General features: G+C 58.3%; 1 protein-coding gene across 2 annotated transcripts; it reads left to right on the top strand.

Moving 5' to 3' along the window:
• Positions 1-677: 677 nt before the first annotated feature.
• Positions 678-25,903, top strand: LOC140903578 (actin filament-associated protein 1-like 2). 2 transcript variants are annotated; one of them, XM_073325085.2, is made up of 17 exons: positions 678-1,624; positions 12,113-12,241; positions 12,941-13,033; positions 13,928-14,004; positions 16,328-16,427; positions 16,940-17,157; positions 17,758-17,937; positions 19,226-19,321; positions 19,959-20,058; positions 20,412-20,623; positions 21,017-21,138; positions 21,614-21,734; positions 21,901-22,006; positions 22,214-22,363; positions 22,584-22,744; positions 23,303-23,413; positions 23,547-25,903. In XM_073325085.2, exons 1-17 carry the CDS (start codon positions 1,609-1,611, stop codon positions 23,571-23,573), a joined length of 2,019 nt encoding a protein of 672 aa, XP_073181186.2. In that variant the 5' UTR covers positions 678-1,608; the 3' UTR covers positions 23,574-25,903. The 2 variants fall into 2 exon arrangements, with proteins under 2 accessions (XP_073181186.2, XP_073181188.2); XM_073325087.2 differs by lacking the exon at positions 678-1,624 and having other exon boundaries at positions 12,164-12,241; positions 12,944-13,033.
• Positions 25,904-26,996: the final 1,093 nt, after the last annotated feature.

A 26,996-nucleotide genomic window follows, 5' to 3' on the forward strand; every position in this document is an offset into this window, starting at 1 on the left:
GATATTTGTAATTCAGTGTTACAGGTTGGGAAAGCGAGGTCCGAAGAGGAGGGACTTGCCCAAGATGACGCAGTGTGTCAGAGTCAGGTATTGCACCCAGGAGTCTGGACTGCTCATTTTTTCTGTTCTGGCCACTAAACTTTATTTAGCTCCATGAGCTAGGAATAAAATCCCAGGAGTCCCTGATTCCTAGTCTACTGCTCTAAGCACTAGGAAACACTCCCTCTTAGGCCGCTGACCCCCTAGGCTTGAGAACCAGAACTGCAGTCCAAGCCATAACATCCACACTGCTATTTTTAGCATGCTAGCTCAAGCCCCATTAGTGCAAGTTTGTCTAACTGGGCTGGAAGGCTGGCTCCCAGCTGCAGTGCGGACACACCAGAAGTGTCCAGTTTTTAATAGGTTTCAGAGTAACAGCCGTGTTAGTCTGTATTCGCAAAAAGAAAAGGAGGACTTGTGGCACCAGAGACTAACCAATTTATTTGAGCATAAACTTTCGTGAGCTACAGCTCACTTCATCGGATGCATACTGTGGAAAATACAGAAGATGTTTTTATACACACAAACACCCATTTTTTCATGGTTTGTGTGTATAAAAACATCTTCTGTATTTTCCACAGTATGCGTCGGATGAAGTGAGCTGTAGCTCAAGAAAGCTTATGCTCAAATAAATTGGTTAGTCTCTAAGGTGTCACAAGTACTCCTTTTCAGTTTTTAATACTGATCCCTTGCCATTTTCAGTGTTTCCCATTTGGATGCACTTCCCAGCCGTTAGCAAGTTAAGTCTCACAACTTGTTCCCCCTCCTCTCTCTCACACACATGCAGGGGACGTCTGCACTGCACAAAACCCATGGCAGACACTCTCAGAGCCTGGGGTCAACTGACTCAAGCTGGTGGGGCTTGCACCATGTGACTAGGGGGTTAAAAGTAGCCGGGCAGGTGGTCCTGCACAAGCTGTGAAACCCAGCGGGGATCCCTGTGAGTACCACCATTTCCGGGGCACAGGCACAGGCCGGGGAAGTTGACTTGCCCAGGATCACGGAGCAAGTCAACGGCAGAGCCAGAAAAAGGACCCCGGACCCATTCCCACTGCCCCTACATTTTGACACCACTCCTTTTGGACTGGGTTTTCCCAGGCCCAGGCTAACCCCCGTCCGCATTCCACAGCCTGACTCGGGACTGCGCCAGCCGCGTCCACACTGCAAAACAACGGGGCTGGCCCACGCGTCCCAGTGGGACCCTGGCTCAGAGACCCGCCCCGCCAAGCGCCTCCTAGGACCCGGGTCCCGAGGGCTTAGGTGCGTGGGGGCCGCCGCTGGGGGGCTCGGACCCCAACCGCAGCCCGCGCCTGCAGCCGGCCGCCGCGCCCTGCAGGTGGCAGCGCTGCTCCGGGCAGTCCGCACAGGCGGCGGCTGCTGCTGGCGCCGGCGCCGGCCCTGGAATCCCGGGCCCCGGGACGTGAGCTCAGCCCCCTCCCCTCCCGGCATGGGCTGCGCTGGGGCCGGGGCTCCGCCGCTCCTGTGCGCCCGGCTTCCCCCGGCTCCGGCGCGATGTGAGCGGCCAGCGTCGGAGCCTGCCCCAGCGGCGCCCCCCCTGCAGCCAGCGCCATGGAGAAGCAGAAAGGTACCGCTCCCCTGGCCAGCCCCCCGGGGGCTGGGGGCCCGGGGCTGACGGTGGAGGGGGGCGGCGTGCAGGGTGCCAGGGGGTGCGATTTGAACTCAGCACCGCGGCCTGTGCTCGCTGGGCGCCCATCGGTGCCGGAGCGAGGGGTGCTGGGGGTGGGGGCTGCCACACCCCCCCCCGGGCTTGAAGTGGTTCCCCTCCTATCCAGGGTTTGGTTCCGTGGCTGTCAGCACCCCTCGAGCTTGCTCCAGCCCCACGGCTGGCACGTGCCCGCTGCCGGGGTGGGCGGCGGGTCCCTTCCCCATGCGCCGGGGTGCGCGTTGCCCGAAGGAGCCAGGCGTTGACAGCCATGGAGCCGTGCGAACGTGCCGCCGGTGCCTTGCAGCGGGGGCTCAGCGGGAAGCCTTCCTGGGCGGTTCTCTGCTGTGGGGTATTTGGTTGGGAAGCCGGGGCTCTCCACGGGTGAGGGCTGTGACCCGTGCCCGGAAGAGCCCTTCTCTCTGCTGCTGGGGAACACCGAGAGGGAATTCCAGGAACTGCCATGTCTTCTCTGCCGTCGTCCACCCTTATCCCTTCGTGGTATATGAGTCATCTTGCAGTTGGCCAGCACCGCTCAGAAATCTGGAGTCCAGGCCCTGAGCCGCTGAGATGGCTCAGGAAGCAGAGATCAAATTAGGAGAACCTGGGATTGGAGGGAAACGATTTCCCTGGGAATGGGGGGGGATACAGAGGGCCTCAGGATCTCACATGCAGGTGCCGAGCTCCCCACAGCAGCGCTGGGTGGCAGAGTGGGATGCTGGGGGTGAGATGAGATCCCTGCAGAAGTGGTCATTTCCCCCTCCCTTGCCTCTCCTGCATTGGGGGTGATAGTGCAGGAGGAGACTTTATCCGGGGTTGGGGGGTGGGAGTCACATCCCGATCCCGGCTGATCTGGACTGACAGAGGCCCCTGCTGCGGGTGGTTCTGTCTGCTTTGTGCACCCAGCTCTGAGCCTTGCATCTGAATTTCTGGCAGCTTTCCCAGTCCCTAAAGGTGACCTGGGGAAAAGGTATCGAGATCAAGCACTAGCCACTGAATGGCTTTAAAACACTGGCATCTCAGACACATCCCAGTCTTCCTTCACCTTTTCTCCACCACCCTGCTATTGCTGGGAATGCACTGCAAATGAGGGATCGCTGCATCCCGACATCTCTGGGCTCTCCAAAGGTTGCCTTGACTGTGCTGGCTCGGTCCCAAGAGGCTCTGATATACCCATGTGCCCATGGTGGGATCTGGCTTAGAGAGAGCCCTGCATACGGAGCTGGGATGCTGAGATGTGTTGCATGCAGGGTGTTTGTGTGTTTCCTTGCAATAGTGCACACTTTTAGCAAGTGTTTAGCATGCTGATTTTACACTTGTTAAAGCTAGCCCCTTGGGGCTCACCTGAAAGCCAGCCCCAACCCATCCCGGCTTAGCCAAGTTTTGTCTCCCTCTGAAACTCAGGCTGTTATTATTTGGCCGTGCGGTCAAGCAGATGGGGCATCAGACTGGGAGCCAGGACTCCTGGATTCTATCTCTGACTCTGCCAGTAATCTGCTGGATGATCTTGGGCAAGTCACTTCCTCTCTCTGTGCCTCTGTTTCCCCTCCCACCCATTGTCCGTCGTAGACTGTGAGCTCTTTAGAGCAGGGGCTGTCTCTTACTATGTGCTTAGCAGGGTGGGGCCTTGATTTCACTAGAGGCCTCTGGGTGGTACTGTCAGGTAAATAATAATAGAGGTCTCAGTCAAGGATCAGGCCCCAGTGTGCTGGGTGCTCCACAAACATGCAATATAAAACCAGTGTCTGCTCTGGGGAATTCCCAGTCTGAGATGGTGACACACAGAGGAACCGATCAGTGTGTGTGTGTGGTGGGGGGACGAGGACAAGATGACAGTAAAGCCTTTGCATAAATGAGTGGGCTTCGTTCCTTCTCCTGCTAACATTGCAGGAAGACTGTGTCCCTCAGCCAACAGCTGGCTGAATCCGGTGACTCTGGCTTTTGCACTACTTTAAAAAGGAGGAGCGTGGGGCCGGTCCCCTGGGGACTCTGGAGCTGAGTGATGGAAGCCACAGGCAGCACACCGGGGTCTATGGCCTGACCCCTTTCCCTGGGGTGCTCAGCGCACATCCCCTGGAGCGTCTGACTGGACAGCGGCCCAGGCGTCGCTGACAGCAGCAGGGGAACGAGGTGTCAGGAATGGGCTGGTGAAGGAGCTGGATTTTCCATGTGCCTTTCCCTGCACCGTCTAGACTTCCCCAGCTCCACAGCAGTTCCTGTTCTTTGGGTGGGGGTGGCCACTCCTGCGGTCCCAGTAAGGGGCCTGCTAGACATGGGATTGGGGCATGGGGACCTGGACAGGGCACGTTGCTGCAGGCGGCAGCTATTGTGGGAGGAGACGGGAATGGGGGCAGATGCGTTTACCTTCAACGGCTCTTTCTCGCCATGGAAACCGAGGCACCTGTTTTCAATCTCTGTAGCATTTACTTGGCCCGGGATGTTTGTGGATGGCGCGTTGTCAGGGGCGAGTCGGAGACCCCTTGGATTGCAGCAGCCAGGCCTGCAGCGCCAGGGAACGACGCGCACAGCAGAGCAGGCATGCTGACACGCAGGCGTGAGCACACGTCTGCAGGCACACACGCTTGGAGGCATGCAGACACAGCCACGTGCCTACGCGTGCCAACCCTGTCATTTAGACAGCCACCCGTGCACACGCAAGCACATGTGACAAAGCGGGTGAGTTCCATACACATGGGTGCACGCACACCTTTGTGCACGCATACCTGTGCGACAAAGCATGGCGTACACACGCTCTTGTGCACACACAAACAAGTCCGTCATACTAAACCCCTGTGAAATGCACTGCACGCGTGCACAAAGCTCTCCCGTTGCTGACATTACAGAGCAGGAGCTCTGCTTCCCACAGGCCTGTGGGCGCTAAATGCTCTGACTCATCCCTTACACGTTGGGTGGCTTCCTCCCCCAGTCCCCCGTCATATGTTCCTGCAGTGCGTTGCTTGCTGGGTGCCAGGCGGCGGGTGAGCCCCTGAATGAGCTTGTGACAGACCATCATTGACATCGGGGGAGCTGTGGGGGAGAGAGTTCAAGGCAGGGCAGGTCCTGTCAGAGCTGGGCCTCTTGCTCGGTGCTGTGGGTGCAAGCGGGCGAAGTGTGGGATGCTGGGGAGCTGGGGTTGTGGGGGACAAGGCACTAGCAGGCCCGAGGCGAGAGTTGAGGGGAGATGTGGCCCCAGGGCTGGGGTGTGGGGGAGGAGGAGCGGTGCTGGGAGTGGAAAGCTCGGCAAAGGGGATGTCATCACAGAGGAATTCAGACTCTGCTGGGGGTTGGGGGAGGAAAGAGGGAAGTGAGGAGAGGGAGAGAGAGGAGGTGGGGAGACTAGAGGGGAGCACCAGGGAGTGCACAGGGCCCCCTGCCTGGCCTGGCAGATCTGGGCTGGATTCCCTTCCCTTCCCGGGGGCTCCCTGGATCTGCGCTGGAGGAGCATGCTGGCTCTGCTTGTGCTATGCACTGGGATGTCTCCCTCGTCTGAGTTCTGCCTCCTTGATTTCCAGAATCCCCCGCCCCTTCCCAGTGCCCTGCTGCCCCTGGACAAGGTGCAGGGAATTAGTCATTATCCCCTTCCTCCCTACCACCCCCTTGCCCTGTTTCTAGGGAAGTCCAGATGTTTGGATCTCCTCCTGCTTTGCTAAACCCATCTCCCTCCCAGATGTTTTCTATCCTCCAGGCAATGACAGTTTGCACATGCTCCCTGCCTGCCCTTGCGCCCATGTCCCAAGTCCCTCCCTCTCCTCTGAGCAGCTCGCTCTCTGTCCCAGGGTCCTGCCCTGCTCTGCAGCATCCCCTGTGGCAAGTGCATGCATTGACCACTGATAGTGCAGGGACCGAAGCATGGGCTCTTCAGCATGTCTGGGGAGGATCCAGGGGTCAGGCAGGCTGGGAGGAAGGCATGGGAGCAGCAGCTGGGAACAGGATGGATGTGGCCAAGCTCCTGTTGAACCCCAGACTGACCCAGGCTGCAGGATTGCTGAGCAGTGTCAGAGTGTTTCGCTCCTTTAAGCTGCAGATGGGGCCCAGGTAGGACCCTGGGGCTCTGGGAATGCAAGGGGGTGACGCCAAATGGGAGGATGATATACAAAGAGAAGTGAGCCCAAGCTGCATAGAGAGTGGGCCGGATACGGGGAATCATGCATCACTCAGCGCCCCATGGGGGAGCCCAGCAGACCCTGCGCTGGCTGACTGCCCACCTCTCTCTCTTCCTCTGTTCCATTTCCCACATCCGCCCACCCACCCTCCCTTGACATGTCACCGCTGTTTCGCTCTCCTCTTCCTTTTCTCCCAGTCTCTGAGCCGCTCACTGGTCGTTCTCCTCCCACCCTGCCAGTGAGTTTGTGCAAAGGACAGGCAGGGAGCTGGAATCCCCACCTCTGCCAGCACAGGATTCCTTGCAGTGCTGAGAACCAGGTTCCCCTCAGCCAGGTGCTTGCTCCCCCTAAAACCGCCCTGATGCCTCTCCAAGGACCTGGGCCGTCTACCACTCTGCTGTATCCCCAGCCGTTTACAAGGCAGATCAACATTTGCTCTCTCTCCTGGATGCAGCCAGGCCTTCCTGAGGAGTCACACCGCATGACTGGTCCGTATGGCGCGGGGTGCTGGGAGGATTTCACTTTCTTCTGAAACATCAGCTATTGGCCTCTGCAAGAGGTGGGTCGTGGGACTAGATGGGCCCACTGGACTGATCTGCAGAGACCAGGGCTTGGTGGGTCTATTGGTCTGACCCGGGACAGCAGAGAGCTGTGGGGACCAGGCTGGACCCACTGGTCTGATCAGAAGTAGCAGAGAGATGGGGATACTGAGCTAGATGGGCCGGGCAGGGAGGTGAGACTATCAAGCTAGATGGAGGGGCTGGTTCAGCAGCGAGGAAGGATTCTAGCTCAAACGGATTTGTGGTCTAATCTGTGGATTAGGGAGCGGGTGGTGGGAAGGGGCAATGGGGGAGGGACAGATACACAGTTCTATGTTCTTGACTGGCATGGCCAAATCTGAAACTGGAATCCCATGATGAAATATGACCTCGGCTTTTCTTGCCCCGGGGGAACGTAGGACAGCAGGTCTGCAGCCTTCAGAACTACAGGGTGGGGGTGGGAAAAAAGCACAGTAAACCCTTCTGTTTTATGAGCCAGGACTGGGGAGGTGAGAGGGGAACGGGGGCTGTCTTGCTTCTGCACGCTTGGCAGCTCCGTATCAGTCTTTCCAACATTCTTGCAACACACGGCCTTTCCCAACCCTCTCCTCTGCTTGACCATCCTGTGAAGAAGCCAGGACATTTCCTCGTGCCACTTATTGACCACACGACTTGCCATGGGTCTGATGGTGCACTCTGTGTTCACTGATCATGGCCCCTGTGTCAAACCACTGGGTTCGGAGTTCCCACTGGCTGGATTATGCATTACATCCTAACCAATATAGCTCCAGCTGCTAGCTGAAGTGTGAGTGCATCAGGGCAGGGCTGGGCACATTCATGTTTGTTTAGCTGCCCCCATGGAAATGTTTGGGGGCAGTGGCAGCTCCCCACCCAACACTGCAACCCGATCTGCTGCTGGAGAATGTTAAAGCCGCTGAAACTGGAAAAGGGCAAAGGAAAGAGCAGGAGACATTGCCTAAGAGCAAGATCTCTGGGTACCTCCACACTGTAGCCGGAGGTGTCCTTTTCCAGCTTGCATACCCGGGCATGTGCCAGCGTTGATTGAGCCCACGCACTAGAAGAAGCCGTGTAGCTGCAGTGGCAAGAGCTGGCCACCAAAGTCCAGTCCCATGAGAGATTGTAGGTAGGTATTAGGGCATCTAGCCAATCCCACTGCCCGGGCTGCCATGGCCACACGGCTGTTTGTAGTGCACTAGCTCACGGCTACTGCCCTGCATGTCTACCCAAGCTGGGAACCACACTTCCAGCTGCAGTGCAGGGGCACGCTGCAAGGCTGTAGAGTAGCCCCCAAAGGAAGTGGTGGGAGCCCCATTTGGACTGGCCAAAGAACGTCCCATGGGGAACAGTCCTTCCCTGTTTCCTGCTGGGATGAACTGTGTCCGTCCACTGTGGTGAAAGGAGGCGCTGAGTGTATGTTGGCGCTGTCCCGCCAGGGTGGGTGGCCAGACTGGGGTCTAAGAGAGGTGAGTTATTCCCTAGCCAAGTAGGTGAGGAGGACGGAGGAGAGAGTGACGTGTCCGTGGATGGAAAGGTGCTGGCGTGCTAGAACGGAGGTGGAACGGGAGTGTCATTGGGAAACAACATGGGTCTGTCAATATGACTCGAGAAGCCGCCGACCTGACCGTCCCCAGCTGGAGGGTAAGGATGGTGCTTCATCCGTAGCCTTGTCCCAGGCAGCGGGGCAGGCCGCTTACATCGGATAGACTTGCAGCTGATCAGAACCTTCCCCCCACTGTGCCAAGCCAGGGCAAAGGAGGAATGTGATGCAATCTCTCCTCTCACTAACCCTTGTGACTGGCTCCCGTGCATGACCTCCCAGGACCGAGCCCATAGACCCATGAGGAGCCTGTCCGTGTTCAAATGTGTAGAGGAGCAAGGGGCAAACAGAGGGACTGAGCACGTGCCCCAGGGCGGGTGAGCGCCCTGAGCGTCCACCTGGGTTCCAGGCCTTCCCTCACAGCCCCTGCCAGCTGCACTCTGATCGGGAGAGGGGGATGCAGGCCCGTTGGGCTGGCAGTTCGGTGCTGCTGGGGGAAGGCTGGGCTGTGTGCTTTACAGAGGGGGTGTGGTGGAGGTGCTGAGGGGTAGGAGTGAGCTGTGTTTGAGCTGGGTGTGTGTGTGCTGGGAGGAGGGCTGGGTTGTGTGTTTTGGGAGATGCACTGAGAGAACAGGTGTGTGCGTTGGGAACTTGTGTGTGCAGAAAGAGGTACATTGGGCTGTGTGCCCGGGGGGGGGGCATGGTGTGTCTGGGGGTGCAATGTACCGGGGAGGGGTGCCCTGGGGGAATGTTGTTTTGTGTTCTGGGGGTCCTGTGCTGTTTGCCTGGGACATATGTTTCCTCATTAATCAGATAAATGACTATCTGTGTAAGGACCTGGGGAAGACAGATGGAGCTGCCCCTGCATACTTACATACCAGGAACCTTGTGGGGCCCCTCTGCCTTACCCCACAGGGTCCTGGCAGGGTCTCGTTGCCCCCTCCCCCCCCAGGGTGGGGCCCCACTCATGGTTGTGGGAATGCCAGTCAGGGGGTGGAAAATCTGGGGGAGCTGTTGACCGTGATGTGTTCAGAGACTCATCAGGGAAATGCCATGGGGAGCCATCTTCAACCCTGCCCCCGCTCCCGCTGGGCCTGGAGACACCAAGCTGGGGTTAGAACAGCTCTGCCTGCACTGCCCTCCCCACAGGCCCCACGATGCGGCAGTTCCCTACGGTGGGGAGGTGTCGAGAGAGCAGAGGGCACTGTCACCGCCATGGGGAGCAGAGCCCGTGGGCTTTCTTGTGGCTAGTCACCTCCGCGAGGGGGGTTCCAAGGAATCGAGTCAAAATGGGCTTGATCTCAGCCCTGTCCCACCCCCCTGGGGGGGCAGGGAGGTTCCCGGGGTATGTGTGGAGGATGCCCTCTTTGGGTAGGGTCAGGGTGGGAGGTTGAGGGGACATGGGGTGGGTCCTTTAGGGCAGGCTTGCCATGGCTGGGCAGAATGGGCTTGCCGGAGCATTCCTAACATTGCAACTGTTCCAGGCAGCAAATTGCAGCTTTGCGTTCGGGGGAACCAATGAGGGAACATCGGTGCTGGGGGGACGAGGAAAAGGCCGCCCGGGCCCCGGGCCAAGAATCAGTGGGTTTCATCAGCGGGGCCTGCAACATTTTATCACAGCTGGGAGCGGGGAGTGGAGCCGAGAAGGGAGACGCAAAACATTTCCAGATGCATGGCGGAGAGGGGGGAAGAGCAGCCTGGCAGGACGGGTGAGGAGCAGCCTGGCAATGGGGAAGCAGAACGGAGGGAGTCTGTGTTGCCCCCTCTCTGTGGGCAAGGGGGAGCTGCTGGGGGTAGGAAGGGAACATGGGGAAAGCTGGCAGCACCACCCAGGTCTCCACCCTGGGAGGAAATTTGGCTGGGCGAGAAGTGGAGCAGGGGCAGCGCGGTGGGAAAGGGCCAGCTCTGGGGATCTGCTGGCGATGTCAGGCCTCTGCAGCAGAGTTCAGGCGGTGGGCAAGCTGTGACCTGGGTGTCTCCTGCGTGTCTCCCCATGCTGAGCCCTCTGCTCTGTGTCATTCCTGGGAATGCTGATCGGGATGGTGGGGTTGTAAACTGACTGGGGAAGGGGGAAGAAGCCCCTCCTCCACCATATGTTCCTTGAGTGCAAGAATTTGCTACTGGGACATAGAGCAGACACAGCTGTTTGGGGCTACAATCTGGAGGGCCCCTTCCACCATCCTACCATTTATGGGCCAGGTAATGCTTTGCATCTCTTAAATGGCTGTGGTGAGAGTGCCGAACCCCTGCTGGGGACCAGGCTCGCCCAACTCGCTGTGCTTGTGACCCGAGCCGGGATTCGAACATGGCTTTGCCGAGGTGTAGGAATCCACTGAGCCATCACCGGGCAAGGGACAGATTCCAAGGCTTTGGGTCAAACCCACAGCTCCTTTCTGGGTTTGCCATCCCAGTGCCAGGCTGTCTGGAACAAGGGATTGCTTCTGGACACAGGGCAAAGCCAGGCAGGGATTAGCAAACCCAACGCAAGGGGTGGTTTGCATCTAGGTCCTGTGTGATTGGAACCCCCGAAGTTCTAGATTTTTCAGGAGTGCTGAGTGCTCACAAATTCTGCGCACGTCAGTGTCAGCTGCAGGTGCTCAGTCCCTCTGCAAACCAGGCTGCTTCTTTCGGTGTCAATCTGTAGGCCACCAAATGTGAACGTCTTGGGCTAAGCCTGTAGAGGGAGGAAGGAGGGTCTCTGGGGAGGAAAGATAGTCTGGAGGTCATGGGCTTGGGAGGCAGGACTCCTGGGTTCATTCTGTGCTCAGTGTGGGGGGTGTTGTCAAGTGGCTAGGACAGGGAGCATAGGCTCCATTCCCAGCTCTGTCACTTACTTGCTGTCTGGCAATGAGCAAGTCACTACCATGCTTTGTGCCTCAGTTCCCCCTCATAGTATGGGGGGCAATGATCCATTCAGAATCCCTCTTGTGGTGCCAGGTGCCTTGGAAATGCCAATATTCATTATCCCCAGAGGCTGACGGGGAGGGAGCCAGGGATGGGAAGTGAATGCAGGCCTGTAACCCAGGACGCTGCTGGCTGGCCCCACAGCACTTAGCCGTGGCGCAGGACAGGCAGGCTCTCCCTGGCCTTTGCCTTTGTTCTGGGCTGATTGGGGGCTTTTATTCCTCTTTCCAAGCCATGCGAGGGGGCGGCGGGCAAATGCTCTGCATTGCACTGGGAACACACCAGCCTTCATCAGCTGTGCTGTTTGGTGCAACATTAACGCCCCCTCCTTCCCCTTCTCCCCTCCCTCCCTTTCGGTGCGTAGGATGTCAGTGAAGGAACGGAGGCTTCTGAGCGCTTGTTGGTGGCAGGGCACAATTGCCCCGCTGTCTGACAGAGGGGGTCACGGGCGAGGGAGGGGTAAAGAGGCCTCATTCAGGCAGCAGCCCAGGAGACAATGCCGAGACATTCCCCAGCATCGCTAGCCCGGCGAGGGAGGACTGGGAAGTGGAATGAAAGGAGAGATGTCACCGGAGAACTTTCCAGCCGCCTCTGCATCTTTGACATGCCCCGGCCAGCCTTCCCCAAGGGGGCGCTCCGGTTCCATCCCGCACGCTGCCACCACCCTCCCCAAGGCACTGGGGAGCCTATGATTCAATCGCTCTCTGGCAGGAAACACCGAGTTAAACTCACCCTTCTGCCAGTCAAACCCCATATTCATCTCTCCTCTCAAAGAACCTGGAAGCCCAGTCCCCCAAACAAGCCTGCTCTTTTAGTGCGGACATAAAGGGCCTTCAGTCTCCCACTGCTGCTTATTCTCTCCTTGTCGCCCCCTTCGGTCACCCTCCCCCCTTCCCTAGCAGCTCTGGGTACCTCTTGTGTCCTCCTCTGAATGGCAGGATTGTGCTGCAAGCTGGGGTCAGGTGCAGGAGATGGGAGCAATGAGTCTGTTCGTCCCCAGATGGCCCGTGGGCGCAAGGAGCCAGTTCTGGGCCAGCCAGGATAGAGAGAGCAGGGGACGGCAAAGGGATATTTTTTTCTGCTCCTTGTTGAGGTTGAAAGACGCTTGCCCCAATCTTGGAAACTCCGTCCCTGGGCCTCGCCCACCATGTGTTGACCTGCCCTGGACACCCAGCGCTCCATACGCTTGGCTGGGTGGCTCTAAGACATTCCCAGGGGGCTGCTCTATTGGGATCCCCCAGTGGGGGCGATGAGATGGAATGGTGTTCCCCTAGTAACTGCCCTGTTCCTTCTGTGTTGCCTGCAGATCTAGACAAGCTCCTTTTGGACCTAGAGTCCTTCCTGCTGATCCTGGACCGGGAGAACCTCAGCTACATTGCTCAGGCCAAGAAGAAATCCATCGCTGAGCTACTTTCCAGGTTCCAGAGCCCTCCATGTATGTATCCTGCTGCTGGGGCATAGGTATCCAGAGACAGGTGATGTTGTGCTAATAACCCATGGGGGCGGCTGTATCCTAATAACTCCACAAGAGGGAACCTTTCTGTAGCAGATCCGATTTGTTCTTGCAGCCCTGTCCATTCCCACAGGCTCTGCATGCTCCCTGGAAACTGGGCCAGCCAGTCAAATGACTTCTTTGGTGCTCAGCATAGTCCAGCTCTCTGGATCTTTGCTTATCCAGTTTGTCACTCTCTGTAACTTTGCTTACCAATGAGATTGTTCCCTTGGGCCTGCCCAGAGCTGGTTCAATTTAGCCCTTTTTCTTATCTATGCCTGACCCCGACCTTCTTCCAGCATCCCTGTTATTCCTATGGGTTTGCCCAGCAGGTTTACATGAGCCGCTGTTGGGGTGTCCGCAAACTGTTCGCTCCAGCTCCCGGACTGGAGCTGCTTTCGGCAAAGGAGAATGATGCATCGTGAACAAGCCATTGCTGGACTCAGTCTCCAGACCAATGCCCGTTCAAGTCCCTAGAATTTGAGGTTCATTCGGGATTGTCTGGGATCCCCCAGCACCTGCCTGCCCAGTCATCCGACCCCATCCAGAGCAGCAGCCTGATCTCAGAGCTTTTATCCCCCACTTGTTTGTGGTGTTAGTCCCATCACCTCCTGTGATCCTGATCCGCCTCTTTCCCCACAGCAGAGGACACAGAGTACATGATCATGCGCTGCATCTCGCCCTCCTCTGGGAGCAGCACCTTCCAAACGCCAGCTGACCTGAGCCCGCGCCAAGGTGAGCAGTGGAGTCGGTACCATCGGGGGGATGCGAGAGGAGTCGCATGAAGTGGGGGGTTTCCTAATTATATATGTCAGGCCAGCCCCTGCTCTCAGTGACACAGCTGTGGAGCCAGAGGGACTGCAGTGCAGGCATGAGCACCCTATGTGTGAGATCAGAATCAGGCCGTGTGGCTCAAGGCCAGTAACGGGTTCAAATTTTCTGCCAAATATGCAAAAGTGGCCAGTGATTTCAGTTGCCCTCGTTTGAGACACATGCAGGCACCCAAAGCTGGGCACCCAGAGGCACTGGGCATGTTTGAAACATCAGCCTATGGGATGGTGACCGGGACTCTCCGCTTTGGCTTAGAAGGTGCTAACACTGTAGCCCGGTGGCTCAGCCGGCTGCAAAGTGCTGAAGCCAGCCTGCGGGGACGTCTACCCCCTCTGAGGGGAGTCTCAGTGCTACCGTTGCTATAGAGAGCCTGGAGCTCTGTGCTCCACGACAGCAACTGCATTGAGCGTGGGCCCAAGCTGCCATTGTGGGTACTCAGCTAGTGGCCAGGCCCACTCAGCTGCCAGGCTGCGGGATTTGGGTGCCCAGCTTAGGGGTCCACGTTTGCAAACCGGGCTCTATTAGTGATGCAGACTGAACGATCTCAAGAGCTCTGGGGCCGGATCCAGCTTGCATCGGCTCCCACAGAGCTGGATCAGGCTTCTCTATCTCCAGACACCGGGTCTGGCACTCTCTCGAGGATCTTCGGCCTACTCTTGGGCCTAGAAGGTTTGGAGCAGGGCTGAGCAGAGCAGCTGCAGCACACTCAGCATCCCGCGGCATCCGAGCGGGGGCTCCCGGCTGCAGCTGGCGCCAGTGGCTGGTTGAAATGATTTTAATCGTTACCTTTCTCGGCAGCAACATCGTCTCCAGACCCGATGGGAAGGGGAGAGTGTGACTCACCCGCTGCCAATGGCCAGTGCTCTCCAGGCGGGGTAAGTCTGGATCACTCCAGGTCAGGAAGCAACGAGAGGGAGACAGAGATCTCTGTTACCCCTGAGGCCCAGAGTGGGAGTCGGTGGGTGAGCGCTTTGCTAACTTCATGGGGCAGCGGCAGAGCCTGTCACACTGTGGATGCCTTGCTGTGCCCGCTCCTAGGCCAGCCCCAGGCACGGGAGCATCCCAGCCCCTGGCCGTTGCTGTGACAGGGCGTGGGAGAGGGAGACCTGACACAGTTTCCAGGCAACACTACATGTCCCTGGGCTATGGCCCTGCTGCTTGCTCAGTGCAGAAAGAGGGAGCAGGGAGCGTGGGGAGGAATGTTCCCATGCAGCCTGCCAGCTCTGCATGTCCAGCAGGGTCTGGGATGCGTGCGTGTCTGGTGGGGAATCCAAACGGGCAGAAACAGGGGCTGTGGGGAGGCACATGTGACCCCCCCCACCCCGTTTGCCCCTATGACTGCTGGCTGCAAGCAGGGGCATGGTTTGTGATTGCACCCTCTTGATACAGATGAGAGCAGCTGGATTCTGCTCCTGCTGCTCTTGGATTCCAGGCTGATGGTGTAGCCGAGCTCAGAATCCAGCCTAGAGTCTCTAGGGGCTGAATGTGGGGCAGTGGCTGGGGATTGGGGCGACTGGCTGAGTGTGGGGGAAATGGGCTGAGGGAGGGTGACTAGAGGCAGCATCAGGGCCACGGGTCGGGGGCTGGGGTTGGAAAGGGCTCAGGGGGCTGTGTCAGAGAGTAGGGGAAGGTCCCTGCATGAAGGAGATGGGGCAGGGGTCTGTCTTTTTCTTTCTCTTTGGCCCCTTTCCTCCCAGCTGCCCCTTGGGCCCCTTGCCATCCCTTGTGCAGCTCAGGATACAGGGGTCATAGTGAGGCCTCCGTACCCCACAGCCCCGGCCTGAGGCCTAGGGAAGGGCCTGCTTTGGCTCCCAGCCTGTGGCAGCGGGAGCTGGGCTTCCCGGCTGCTGGGCTGTCAGGCCCCTTTGCAAACAAGAGCAGATGGTTTGGCCATGAGATCACTGGGGAACCGGAAAGGAACAGGGGCGTCTGCAGCACAAACTGGGAGTTTCTAGAGAGAGATGTGCAGAGGGCTCCACTCCCACCCGCTCAGGTGTCCAGTGCCTAAGGAACAGCCACACGCAGCACTGGCCATGGCAGGACCTCATGGGCGCATTTTCTTGCATACGGGGATGTGTTGTGGTGCCGGCAGTATTGGGTCTGTTGTACGGCCTAGAGCAAGAGACACACGGTATGAAGTAGCAGAAGTGAGCGCGTTGTGCTGCAGGGGAGGGACACCTATTCCATGAAGCGCCGCACTGTCTGTTGCATGCGCAAGAGAATGCGTTGCATTACATCCAACAGCAGGTGTTGCATTGCATGCCACAGAGCCAAAGTGTAATTCTTGTGGAGAATGGTACGTTGCACGGCATGCAGCAGGGGCGTCTTTCATCACATGCTGCACGGGACGCACCGTATTTCGTGAAGAGAGGCACATTTCATTTGATGCAGCAGGGGAAGCTGGCTGCTGCGTGCGGCCAAGGGTGCGTTGCATGCAGCACAGACCTGGTGCATTCCCATACAGTGCTGCGCCCTCCGTTGCAAGCAGCAGGACGTTGACTTGCTTGCGTGGTCGGGGAATTGGTTGACAAGCCGGCATTTCCCCATGCTCTGAGCGGACATGCAGCTCCAACGGAGTTCTGCTGCTCTTCTGGATGTGGATGGAAGCAGGCAAATGTGGGCTCCAGATGAGGTAACAGGAGCCGTGGCAGGGGGGAGAGGACCACCCCCCAGGATGCGATTGGCAGGAACAAGAGCGGTGTCCCGTGCCAGAGCGCGAGATGCCGCTGACAGATTTCAGAAGCAGTTAATTTGGTAGCTAAACAGCATGAAGGCAGCGGAGGCTGATTAACCATAGAGGCCACTTTAGGGGCAGTTAAGTTGTGAAGGAAGCAGAAATCCGAGCCACGGGCATCAAAGGCTCTTTCATCTCAGTCCTGTCCAGATGCAGGGCTCCGAGTCGGCAGACGTGCTGGCATGGAGCAGGGCGATTGAATGCTGGGGGGGGGGAATCCATGCTTGCTCCAAGCCCACATCAGCCTGGAACAGGGAGAGAGGGAGCTCCCAAGGTGGAGATTGAGCAACTGCCCAGGGAAGGGGGTATTTTGAGCCCGCCCTTCAGTATGCAAAGGGAGGGCACAGCTCTTGAAACCTCTCCTGAACCCCTAGGGGGCTGGCAGGCAGAGTCCCACTGACACCCCGTGCCCTGATACTGCCTCCCTTGGCTCTGTCAGGCTGAGTTCTCCCTGCTGTTTCTAGACAAACCCATTGGGCGTCCTGCCCCACCTCCCTAGCCTGCCAGCTGAGGACTCCTACGAGGAGGCAGAGCCCATCAGCCCCGAGGGACATATGAGCCCAGGTAACCAGCCCCTTCCTCTCCGAAACCCGCGGGAGGTGGGAGCAGCTGGCAGGACATATCCGCTGCAGCGTGTGAACCCCAGCTGCCCCTCACATGTCTGCGCCATGCCTGTCGCACATGGCACACTTGTCGCCCAAGGCCCATCAGCTGCACTGTATGCACCTGGGGCCTTCAGGTGGCCCCCCCTTCCAACAACTGTGCCATGCCTGCTTCGCCTCTCTTGCACGGGGCACCCCTGCCGCACTTTGCATGTCTCTGGCCGCTTCCCTTTTGAGGCACCCTCCATGCTTGTGGCACGCAGTGCCACCTCTTCCATCTAAGGCCACGTGGGCATTGACTGTGAGGTTCTCCCAGCCCCGCTCGGCTCCCTGCCTGGCTCCCAACACCTGCGGCATGGCGCGCGTCCCAGTTCAAGCCCTGAAGCTCCTGGCACTGGTGGGGCAGCCCCTTGCCGACAGGCAGCTCCACTCTTGCCAGGCGCTTGCTCAGCGCCACCCTTCCACTCTGGGCAGCGGGCGGCGGGGACACGGACAGCAGCCACTACGAGTCATACGGCGAGGACGAGGACTGCGTGAAGGACCGCGCGCACTACATCCAGTGGCCGCCCGCCGCTGGCACTGCCGAGACTCCCGCTCGCCCCGAGGCCCAGCTCTGTGGCTTCCTCTGGAGGAAACGCTGGCTCGGGCAGTGGGCCAAGCAGCTCTTCATCGTCCGGGAACATGCCCTGCTGGTGAGCGTTGGGTGGGGCGGAGAGGGGCGGGAGCACTTGCAGGTGGAGATGGCTTCCCCAGGCACGGCCTGGCCCCTACTGTGGAGACCGCGTGGGCTGGGGTGTGTGCAGGATAGTGTGGGGAGTGAGGGGGTTGGCAACAGGCGCCCGAGGGGTGAAGAGTGCAGGGACGTGGAGGTGGGACCAGGGAAGAGCTGCAGGGTAAAAGGGTAGGTGAACTGAAGTGCATTCGGTGCCCTGAACCTGCCAGCCCCCTAACCTGCAGACCCTGCACGCTGACCCCCCAAACCCCAATCCTGAACCCCCAAACCCCCAACCCTGAACCCCTAAACCCACAGACCTGCAGACCCTAAACCCCCCTCCTCCCACATCCCGAACCCCTAACCCCCATCCTGCCAAGCCTGGGCCCTAAACCCACAACCGTGCAGACCCTGACCCCCCATCCCTAACCCTGAAGACCCCCTCTCCTATATCCCGAACTCCAGCCCCACAACGGGGAGGGTCAGGGTGGCGAGTTCCAGTTCCAAGCCCCAGTCTCGGACCCTTGCGCTCCCCCCAGCCCCCTGGCTGAGCCATGCCCTTTGCCCTGTGCTGCCACAGTGCTACAAGTGTGCCAAGGACCTGCAGCCAGTGCTGGAGCTGGACCTGCACGGCTGCCGCGTTGCCTACAAGGCCAAGCGCAGCAAGAAGATGCAGCACGTGCTGAAGATCACGGGGGCGGCGGCAGAGACGCTGGTGATGGGCTTCCAGAGCCGCCAGCAGGCTGAGGACTGGAGGAAGGTTTGGAGGTGTTACACCCTGGCAGAGCTGTGCATGGAGGGGGGCCATGGGAATGGGGAGGGCGAAGAGTGGCCTCTGCCACCGCCTGGGAGCCCCTGAGGGGACTGTGGGGCGGGGGAACAGCTCCTGTATGGCTGAGACTACGTGTTGGGTGAGTCTGCGCTGCCCACCCCCCTCTGCGGGCGGGGACGGGCACCGTCCCATCAGGGCCCCGGGCTGCCCGCCCCCCTCTGCGGGCGGGGACGGGCACCGTCCCATCAGGGCCCCGGGCTGCCCGCCCCCCTCTGCGGGCGGGGACGGGCACCATCCCGTCAGGGCCCCGCGCTGCCCGCCCCCCTCTGCGGGCGGGGACGGGCACCATCCCGTCAGGGCCCCGCGCTGCCCGCCCCCCTCTGCGGGCGGGGACGGGCACCGTCCCGTCAGGGCCCCGGGCTGCCCACCCCCCTCTGCGGGCGGGGACGGGCACCGTCCCGTCAGGGCCCCGGGCTGCCCGCCCCCCTCTGCGGGCGGGGACGGGCACCGTCCCGTCAGGCCCCCGGGCTGCCCGCCCCCCTCTGCGGGCGGGGACGGGCACCGTCCCGTCAGGGCCCCGGGCTGCCCGCCCCCCTCTGCGGGCGGGGACGGGCACGGTCCCATCAGGGCCCCGGGCTGCCCACCCCCCTCTGCGGGCGGGGACGGGCACCGTCCCGTCAGGGCCCCGGGCTGCCCGCCCCCCTCTGCGGGCGGGGACGGGCACCGTCCCGTCAGGGCCCCGGGCTGCCCGCCCCCCTCTGCGGGCGGGGACGGGCACCGTCCCGTCAGGGCCCCGGGCTGCCCACCCCCCTCTGCGGGCGGGGACGGGCACCGTCCCATCAGGGCCCCGGGCTGCCCGCCCCCCTCTGCGGGCGGGGACGGGCACCGTCCCGTCAGGGCCCCGGGCTGCCCGCCCCCCTCTGCGGGCGGGGACGGGCACCGTCCCGTCAGCTGCGGCTTGGCAGATAAGTTATGGCCTGGCTCCCCCTGCAGGCCAAGCTGGGTGCTGACAATTGTTTCCGCAAACCTCTCAGAGCTGTGGGGCGAGTCAGTTCCCCTTCTTGCCAAGCTGCAGTACGTCCCCACACAGGGTTCGACAAGGAGTTTGCAGGAGAGAGCGGTTTGCAAGCGCCGTGGGGGCTCTGACCCTCCCAGCAGCGCATGCCCTGCCTTGGAAATGACTCTGCTCTCGAGGGGGCTGGGCTCCCACTGTGCCTGGGGGACCGGGACCCCCAGCTGCCCCGTCCGTGCCTGTAACGCTGTCGCTTTCTTGTAGGTGATTGAGGAAGTGAGCAGCTCTCCTCTCAGCAGGCCTTCTGCCCACAGCTCCCCGGCACTGCCCAGCTCAGAGCAGGGTGGGAACTCACGGCAGGTGAGTAGGTTCCTTAGCCATCTCTAGCCCCTGCTACCTGGGATCTTGGGTGCTCTCACACCCCTCTCCCTACCCAAGTTAGCATCGTTGTCCCTGTGTTCCAGCAGGGAAACTGAGGCACAGGGGAGTACTTAACCAAGGTCACACGGTGAGTCAGTGGCAGAGAAGGGAATAGAACCCAGGAATCCTGACAGTCTCCAGTGCGATAACTGGGAGGCGAGACTAGAACAAGAAGCCCTGACTCCTAATCCCTGATATCCCATACTGTCCTGAGCAGCTCCTTCTACAACAGGCCCAGCTTGCTGCTACCCACAGAAATGTTGTGAACCCTGAGGAGGGACTCTGCCCTGGGACGTGCCCGCAGGTTGGGGGGCGTGCCTGAGGGCACAGCCTTACCCATGAAATTCGAGGGAGGGAGATGCCCTTGTGAGACCGGACAGCACAGGGTTGTTCCTTGTGGGCTGTTGTGCCTTTTGAATGGTCCCATGTGATGGGGCTTTCTCCTCCCTGGGGAGCTGCCCCCCATCTCCTGGGTCTGCCCATGGGGAAATCTCTGATGTTCAGCCTGAAATTCCCTCTGCTTATCCACTCCCCTCGCCTCAGTGATCATTGTCTGCAGCACCCGTGTCTCTCTTAGGTGAGAGGTTCCCAGTTTGGCTCTGATTCAGATGAGGAGAACTCCCCGGTCAGCCCCGCTGCAGCCGGCTGCATCCCAGCTGGAGAGCCAAGGAAAGGAGGTGAGTATTGCCCAGCCTGACCACTCTGTGCAGCATCAGTTACTCCAGCCATCCTGTCTGTGGGACCCAGGGCTGGAACAGCCGGGGTGCTGGGTGCATTGGCGAGCAGTGGTGGTGGGGAGGTGACCCAGGCGTGGAAGAGCCGGGGTGCTGGGTGCATTGGCGGAGCAGTGGGGTAACTGCACGCAGAGCCTGTGCTCTCACCCCAGACTTCCCTGAACTCCTTTCCCACAGTGCCCGGAGGCATCAGCTGCAGTTTGTGCTGGGTGGGTGGGTGCCGAGCCCTCTCCCCAGTGGCGGAGCCGGCAGCGGGGGCGCGTCTCATAATGAGAGGCCTTGGGGGCACTCTGCAGGTTTCCTGGACGTGCTGCTGCAAAGCCAGTGGCAGAAGCTGTGGTGCAGGGTGGAGCAGGGCGCCCTGCGGATGTTCAGAGACCCCAGCTGCACTGAGAGCCCTGAGTACGCTGTGCCGCTGGCGGGCAGCAATGTGACCCCGGGGGCTGACGCCGGCCAACGCCATCGCATCCACATCAGCCAGCAAGGCAGAGAGGTCGCCGTCCTGCAGGTGCGTGGTGCATCTGTGCTAACCCGTATGGTGCTGGCGTGGCCTGCAGCCAAGCTGTAGCAGAGAGACCATTAGTCTGGTGGTAGGGGGGCAGCCCTCACTGGCAGCGTCCCGCGGATGGTAGGAACAGGATCTGCCCTCCCTTCCTGGAGCTCCAGATGGTGCTGTGGTCACACAGACATAGGAGCCGCACTCCGCGCCGATAGGGCTGTGCATGGAGAGACGCAGCAAGGAACCAGCCTGTTTCCCCCACCCTCTGCTCTGCCTGGTCCCTTTCCTGCCCTTCTGGCTGCCGAGCCAATGCCATTCCCCAGAGGAGGGCATCTCCCTGGCCCTCCCTAATGGTTCTGGCCCAGAGCCGATGACTGAGCCCTGTCCCCTTCTCTGGTGCAGACCCACTCGGATGAAGAGAGGGACGTCTGGCTGAAGATCCTGCAGGTGGAGAAGGGAGTGGAACCAGCCGCTGTGTATGAAACCTCAGTCCTTGGAGATGCCCCCAGCTCCGCGCCTGTGGGGTAAGGAGGACCTGGCCCCTCCGTCCCACAGCACCCCCGAGACACAGTGCCTCTTCAGAGCAGCTCCCGCTATTCCCTATCTTTAGGTTGTCCCAGCTTTGTCCCTCCCTCAGCCTTCTTTCCATTCTCCTTCCCCCTCTGCTAAGGCAGGGGACCTGGCTGCCCATGGGTGCCTTTCCTGGGACAGAGCCCCAGGGCACAGGATCCTGGCGGCTACTGCATCTGGCACTGCCATGGGGACCCAGTTACAGAACTAGTGCATGACTGAAGCATGTGCTAGCCATGTTGGGGACAACCCGTGTTGTGTCTGGACCCCTGGTGTTACTGCTCAGACGCATAGGGCAGCCAGGCAGCACTCATCAGACCTGCTGCGTCTGGTTCAAAGCGCTCACGGGCCCCAGGTGCTAAGCATGGAAAATCGCCACCACTGATGGGTGCCCAGAGTCACAGGGCTTCCTCTCTGCTCTGCCTGCAGGGGCCTGCTGCTGCGGAGATTCCCAACCCCCAACACCTACATGGACGACCCCTTTGGGCAGCTCCCGCCGGCAATGCACTCCAGCCCAGTCTACTCCAACGCGGATATACTGCACCAGCTGGTAACCTCCACGTAGTCCGGCATCTGTAGGCATTTCTAGCAAGTGGGCCAGCCCCTTGACGGGCGGAGCTTGGCGAAACTCCATGGGCTGAGCTGCCCCCATGGGGATCTGGGCTGGCGCATCTGGCCAGTTCGTCCACAGGCTCCTCACTGGCTTCTCTTTGCAGCAGCGGACCTTGGACAGAGCTGCCCAAGACCAGATGCAGAGACTCCCATGTCCCCTTCCCGACAGTGCCTTCAGCAACCCCCGGAGCAGAGCTCCGGAGGAGACAGGTGAGTGACGGCAGGGACCTGGCTGTACCAGGGGGCAGACTCTATGTCCGACAGCAGCTGAGCGCGGCCCCATCGCGATAAGAGGCACCGACCCAGCACTAGTCGGCTCTGGCTGTAGGCTGGTTCAGCATGCCCGGGCGGGGAATCCATTTCTGAGTGCTCACGGTCTCACAGCCATTGACCCCTTTCTCTCCCATGCTCTTCCAGCTGCTCCTCCAACCGGCCCGGGCAAGTCTCTGAACGAGCAGTGGGTAGAGGTGGCCCCGGAGCTGAGGAGCCGGGATTTTTTCCAGTCCCAGCGGACGCTGACGCAGCCTGAGAGGAAGGGTGCCCCAGACAGCTTGGATTTCTTAATTGGTATGATCGCTGCACAGCCTCAGGCAGGTTGCTGACCCCCTGCCCCTGTGCCAGGGGTTGGCAAGACTTACCCAGTGCAGGAGAGGGCTGGGAATGTTGAGCCATGGGTGTCCTGCGACTCTCGGGGCATAGCTGTAACCCAGAGTGAGTCAGGGTGGCGGGACTGGGCCTTCAGCTTCCCGTGTGGGTTCACATGGCTCCACGATCCACCTTCTTGCAGGTAAGAGGGCCTTCCCCAAGCTGGAGGAGAAGGTAGGGCAGCTGGAAAGAGCATGCCGGATGAAAACCAGGCTGAAGGCCGGCTCGGAGATGAACCTGCTAGCCATCGGCAAGTCTCTGAAGGGCCACATAGCCACCGCCACCAGCTCAGCAGGCTCCGAGGTAAGGGAGGATGGAGCAGGATGGGTGAGAGTCAGACACGGGGCAGCCATGAGACAGAACAGTTGGGGGCTAGAAATGATCAGGGGCTCTCCTAGGGCTTCCTGCCTTTCTCTTCTCCCATCCCTTTCCCAGCATCATCTCTTCTCCCTCTTTCCCTCTCCTCATTCTGCTGCTTCTCTCCTGTTCCTTGAGAAAGTCAGGTCTACCTTAGGTCCTTCTTTCTTGCCTTTAGACAAAGTGGGGAAGTGATTCCATATGGAGGGGAGCTGCTATGGCATGTGTGGGGCCCCCTAGACAGGGGGAGAGGTCGGACCACAGACTGAGCTGGAATGGCCCCAGAGCAGTGGTTCTCAACCTATTTACCATTGTGGGCCGCATCCAATACTACCTATATGGCCCTGAGGATGTCACATGGGCTGTAGCTCTGTGCTGATGGGCCACAGGTTGAGAATCACTGCCCTAGAGTCCCTGTTCACAGCTAACCCCCCGGACAGGTTGGAAAGAAGGGCAAAAGGGGGCTCCTACACCCACCCCTCTTCTCTCCTCTCTTGTGTGCAGGGTTCCTTCCTAACACCTCTGCTGAAACGCACCACTTCCACCAAGAGTGGCCTGAGGCGAGCGCCTTCCGTGGTCATCATTGAAAAGGGGAAGGTTCTGCAGAAGAGAAAGGTACTGAGGAGCATCCCCTCTGCTAGGGAGAGTCGTGCTGGGGGTGGGGGAAAGGCCTGGCTCACCTAGCACGCTCTCCCCGCCCCCCTCAGGAAATGGGAATAATTGTCCTTTCTCCATCCGTCTCTTTCAGGAATGGGAGATGAAGTCTGCCATGTAATTGGCCCCTTCTACCCGCTGAGCGTTCCCAAAGGCAGGAGACATTGCACTGTACATATACATATCAGACCATGCGTCTATACATGCATGCTGCATGTGGATCATGCAGAATAAACTCTGAATCTCTCCTTTTTTTTTACCGTAGTTATCAGTGTTACAGTAACTTTTTTTTATTTTTTAAACTGACTGGATTTTTATAGGTTGTCTGCAGTGGCACTGAAATGGGGGAAAGGAGACCGGGCTGGGTGAGGGTGGGCTCACCCCAGCGTTACTGGGTCGGGACTCTTCACAGCAGTATATCCATCTGGTACCATTTTCCAGGGAGCAATTCCGCAGTGGCTTGCGACCTCATTAGTCACCAGCACTCTCCTCCTTGCAGTTGATGTGACAGAGTGGAGCCAAGATGGCTTCTTTGTCTGCATTTACAGAACCTTTCTGCAGCTTCAAATTGCATAGGCTGGTGCTTCAGAAGACAGTTCTCTTGAATGGCTCCTGACACATGGGATGAAAGGATGAGAGCAAACGTGAACAACACCTTCAACGCTGGAGTCCACCCATGCTGTTAGACCCTAAAGAAAGTGGAGATGCAAACAGAATACTCTGGGCTACCTAGCCAGGTTTCTTGAGTCCTTTGAAGTCTTTCATGGATCTCCTCCACTCCTCTTTCTAGCAAACACCTTTCTCCATAGAGATAACAGCCCTACTTTTGGTTTCCAGATAGACACAGACATTTTACGGTGCAGGGATGGAATGATGCAGCTCTTTGATTACATTACATGCATTGTGCAGCTGGGCATGTCTGAAATCAGAAGAAGAGTGCTTCTAACTGGGTACACTGGCCATACACCCAGGAGTCTAGAGGGGAGGAGGAGGCTGCCAGGAGGTATGCATGCTACCCTGAAGTGCCTCCTCTGGCCAGCTGTTCTTGGAAGCCCGCATGTTGGGACTGAAAGGGAACATGAGTGGGGACTGAGAAGTGTGGCAGCTGCTTTTAAAGTGGTCTGTGGTGATCACAGGTTTTACTAAGAGGAGACAATCATATAGCCATTTAGAGACAGGCAATTCACTTCTTTTTGAAACATCAGTGTCCATTGAGCTAATACCCTGTGGAACAACAGTAAGTGCCAACTGTGGTTTAGTGGATCGAGCACAGGGCAGGGAGTCAAGACGGCTGGGTTTTGTCCTCAGCTCTGCCACTCCACAACATTGGGAAAGTCTCTTCCCCTCTGTGTCCCTCAGCTTCTCCCTCTGTCAAACAGACCTAATGACACTGACCCACCTTCATAAAGCAGTCCAAGATCTGCTGCAGTCAGCAACAGAGCAAGGGCAAAGTCTGGTTAGTAACTCTCTCCCAAGCCTGAAATCTCAGATGCCGAGTGAATATTTAAGACTGAGGCATGGACACAACTTTCATTACAGCAAGTGGCATGAGAGTAACTGCATTGAGAATAGTGGAAACACAGGAGCATTGATTGTATTTATCTTTATAGGGACTCAGTCAGCTTCAAGGTAATCTGTTGTGAATAAAGGAGTGCCTTGTGTTACAAATAACACCTTAGGTGATGAAAAGAATTTTTCAAAATATAGAGAACATATCATTATTTATGTTCTTTGGCTAAGACTTGGACAACGGAAATCAATTTCACGTCACTTTCATTGTCTGGTTCTGATCTGCAATCAAAGTTGCCTTCCCCTGGGTCTGCCCAGAGCCATATTGAAGTCAACAAGGCTGCAGTTGGCCCAGTGTGACAGCCACCCCAACACACCTGGGATGGAAACAGACACCTCCAGAGCTAAAAGCCGGAGTCACTCCTGCTGGGCTATAAGAGATTCCCATCCTCAGTGGAGCACAAAGAAGAACTCATACCACACAGTGCCCAGTGGGTTTCACAAGGGCTTGCTCATGCAAAATCAGTAATTTACAGGATCAGGTTATAAGAACCTGACTGTAATCTAAAGCAAAACAGACTTTGTTGATTTCCATTTGTTGATTTCCAATGTTTGGGCTGCAAACCCTGCAGGAGAACTGTTATTTGTTTAAAAGCAACTGTTTGCATTGGATTTTGTTTTGTAATTGTAGAAATATATTTTTTTTGTGTTCTTGAGTTTTTTAAAAACATGCTTTTACCAAATGGAAACTGGGGGGACTGGGGGAGAGGAAATGTTAAATTGACATTTTGTGTAACTTGTTAATTCAGAAAGATGTGAGGGTTAGATTTGTTTTTTGCTGGGGTTTTGGGTTGTTTTTAACAAATTATCATGTCAAATAAATGTTTCAAACCCCACCTTTTATCTTGTAAAATGGACGATACTTGGAGGGGGTTTCCTTTAGTCTGGTTTGTGCAGTGATTTTGTGATAGGGAAATATTGATTAGGAACATGGCTGAGGTTCAACAGACATTTTGGTTCTGACCCAGGGTGAGATTAAAACCCAGGTGAGGTGAAAAAAGCTGGTGCATGAAAGGGCTGGATCCCCAGTTCTCCTACTCCACCCCACCATCTCTTTAAGTTTAAAAATAAGACATCCACTGCTGGATGGAAATAAGGGGAAACCACATGGAAAACGAGAGAGCGCTTTACTTTAAAGGACGTTTTAGGGGAACACCACTTCCCATAGCATAGCAGTGGATTTTTCCCTCAAGGGCACAGTTCTGCTGCCCTCCAGCATACAATGCAATTGGCACAAGCAGCCACTGAATGTTTAAAAAACAGGAGGACTTGTGGCTCCTTAGAGACTAACAAATTTATTTGTTATTTATTATTATGAACGCTTATGCTCTAATAAAATTTGTTAGTCTCTAAGGTGCTGCAAGTACTCCTGTTCTTTTTGCAGATACAGACTAACACGGCTGCTACTCTGAAACCTGAATATTTAAAATGGTATTTATCAGTTTTAATGCGTTTTCAATACATCTTAAAATAAGGGTGGCGGGGGTCACCCTGTGTCCTCCTGACTCCATCCCCCAACTCCCCCATACCCTCCTGTCCTGTGACTCCCTCACCCAGTTCGCCTATACTTGCCAGACCCCCAGCTCCCCCAGACCCCAGGACCCCTTCCCCATAGCCCCCTGCTCCCCCATACCCTGCGACCCCTCCCCCATACCTTCCTGATCCCCACCCCCTACCCCCCTGGCCCTACCCCCAGATCCTCCATGCCCTCCTGACCCCTTCCCCAAGCTCCCCCATAGCCCCCTGCTCCCACAACCCCTCCCCCAGCTGCCCCTCCCCCAGATCCTCCATGCCCTCCTGACCCCTTTCCCAAGCTCCCCCATAGCCCCCTGCTCCCCCATACCCCACAACCCCACCCCCAGCTCCCCCATACCCTCCTGACCCCTTCCCCCAGCTGCCCCATACCCAGCGACCCCTCCCCCAGATCCTCCATGCCCTCCTGACCCCTTTCCCAAGCTCCCCCATAGCCCCCTGC

Source organism: Lepidochelys kempii, chromosome 26, assembly GCF_965140285.1.
Source record: "Lepidochelys kempii isolate rLepKem1 chromosome 26, rLepKem1.hap1, whole genome shotgun sequence".
In the NCBI taxonomy this organism is placed as follows: Eukaryota; Metazoa; Chordata; order Testudines; family Cheloniidae; genus Lepidochelys; species Lepidochelys kempii.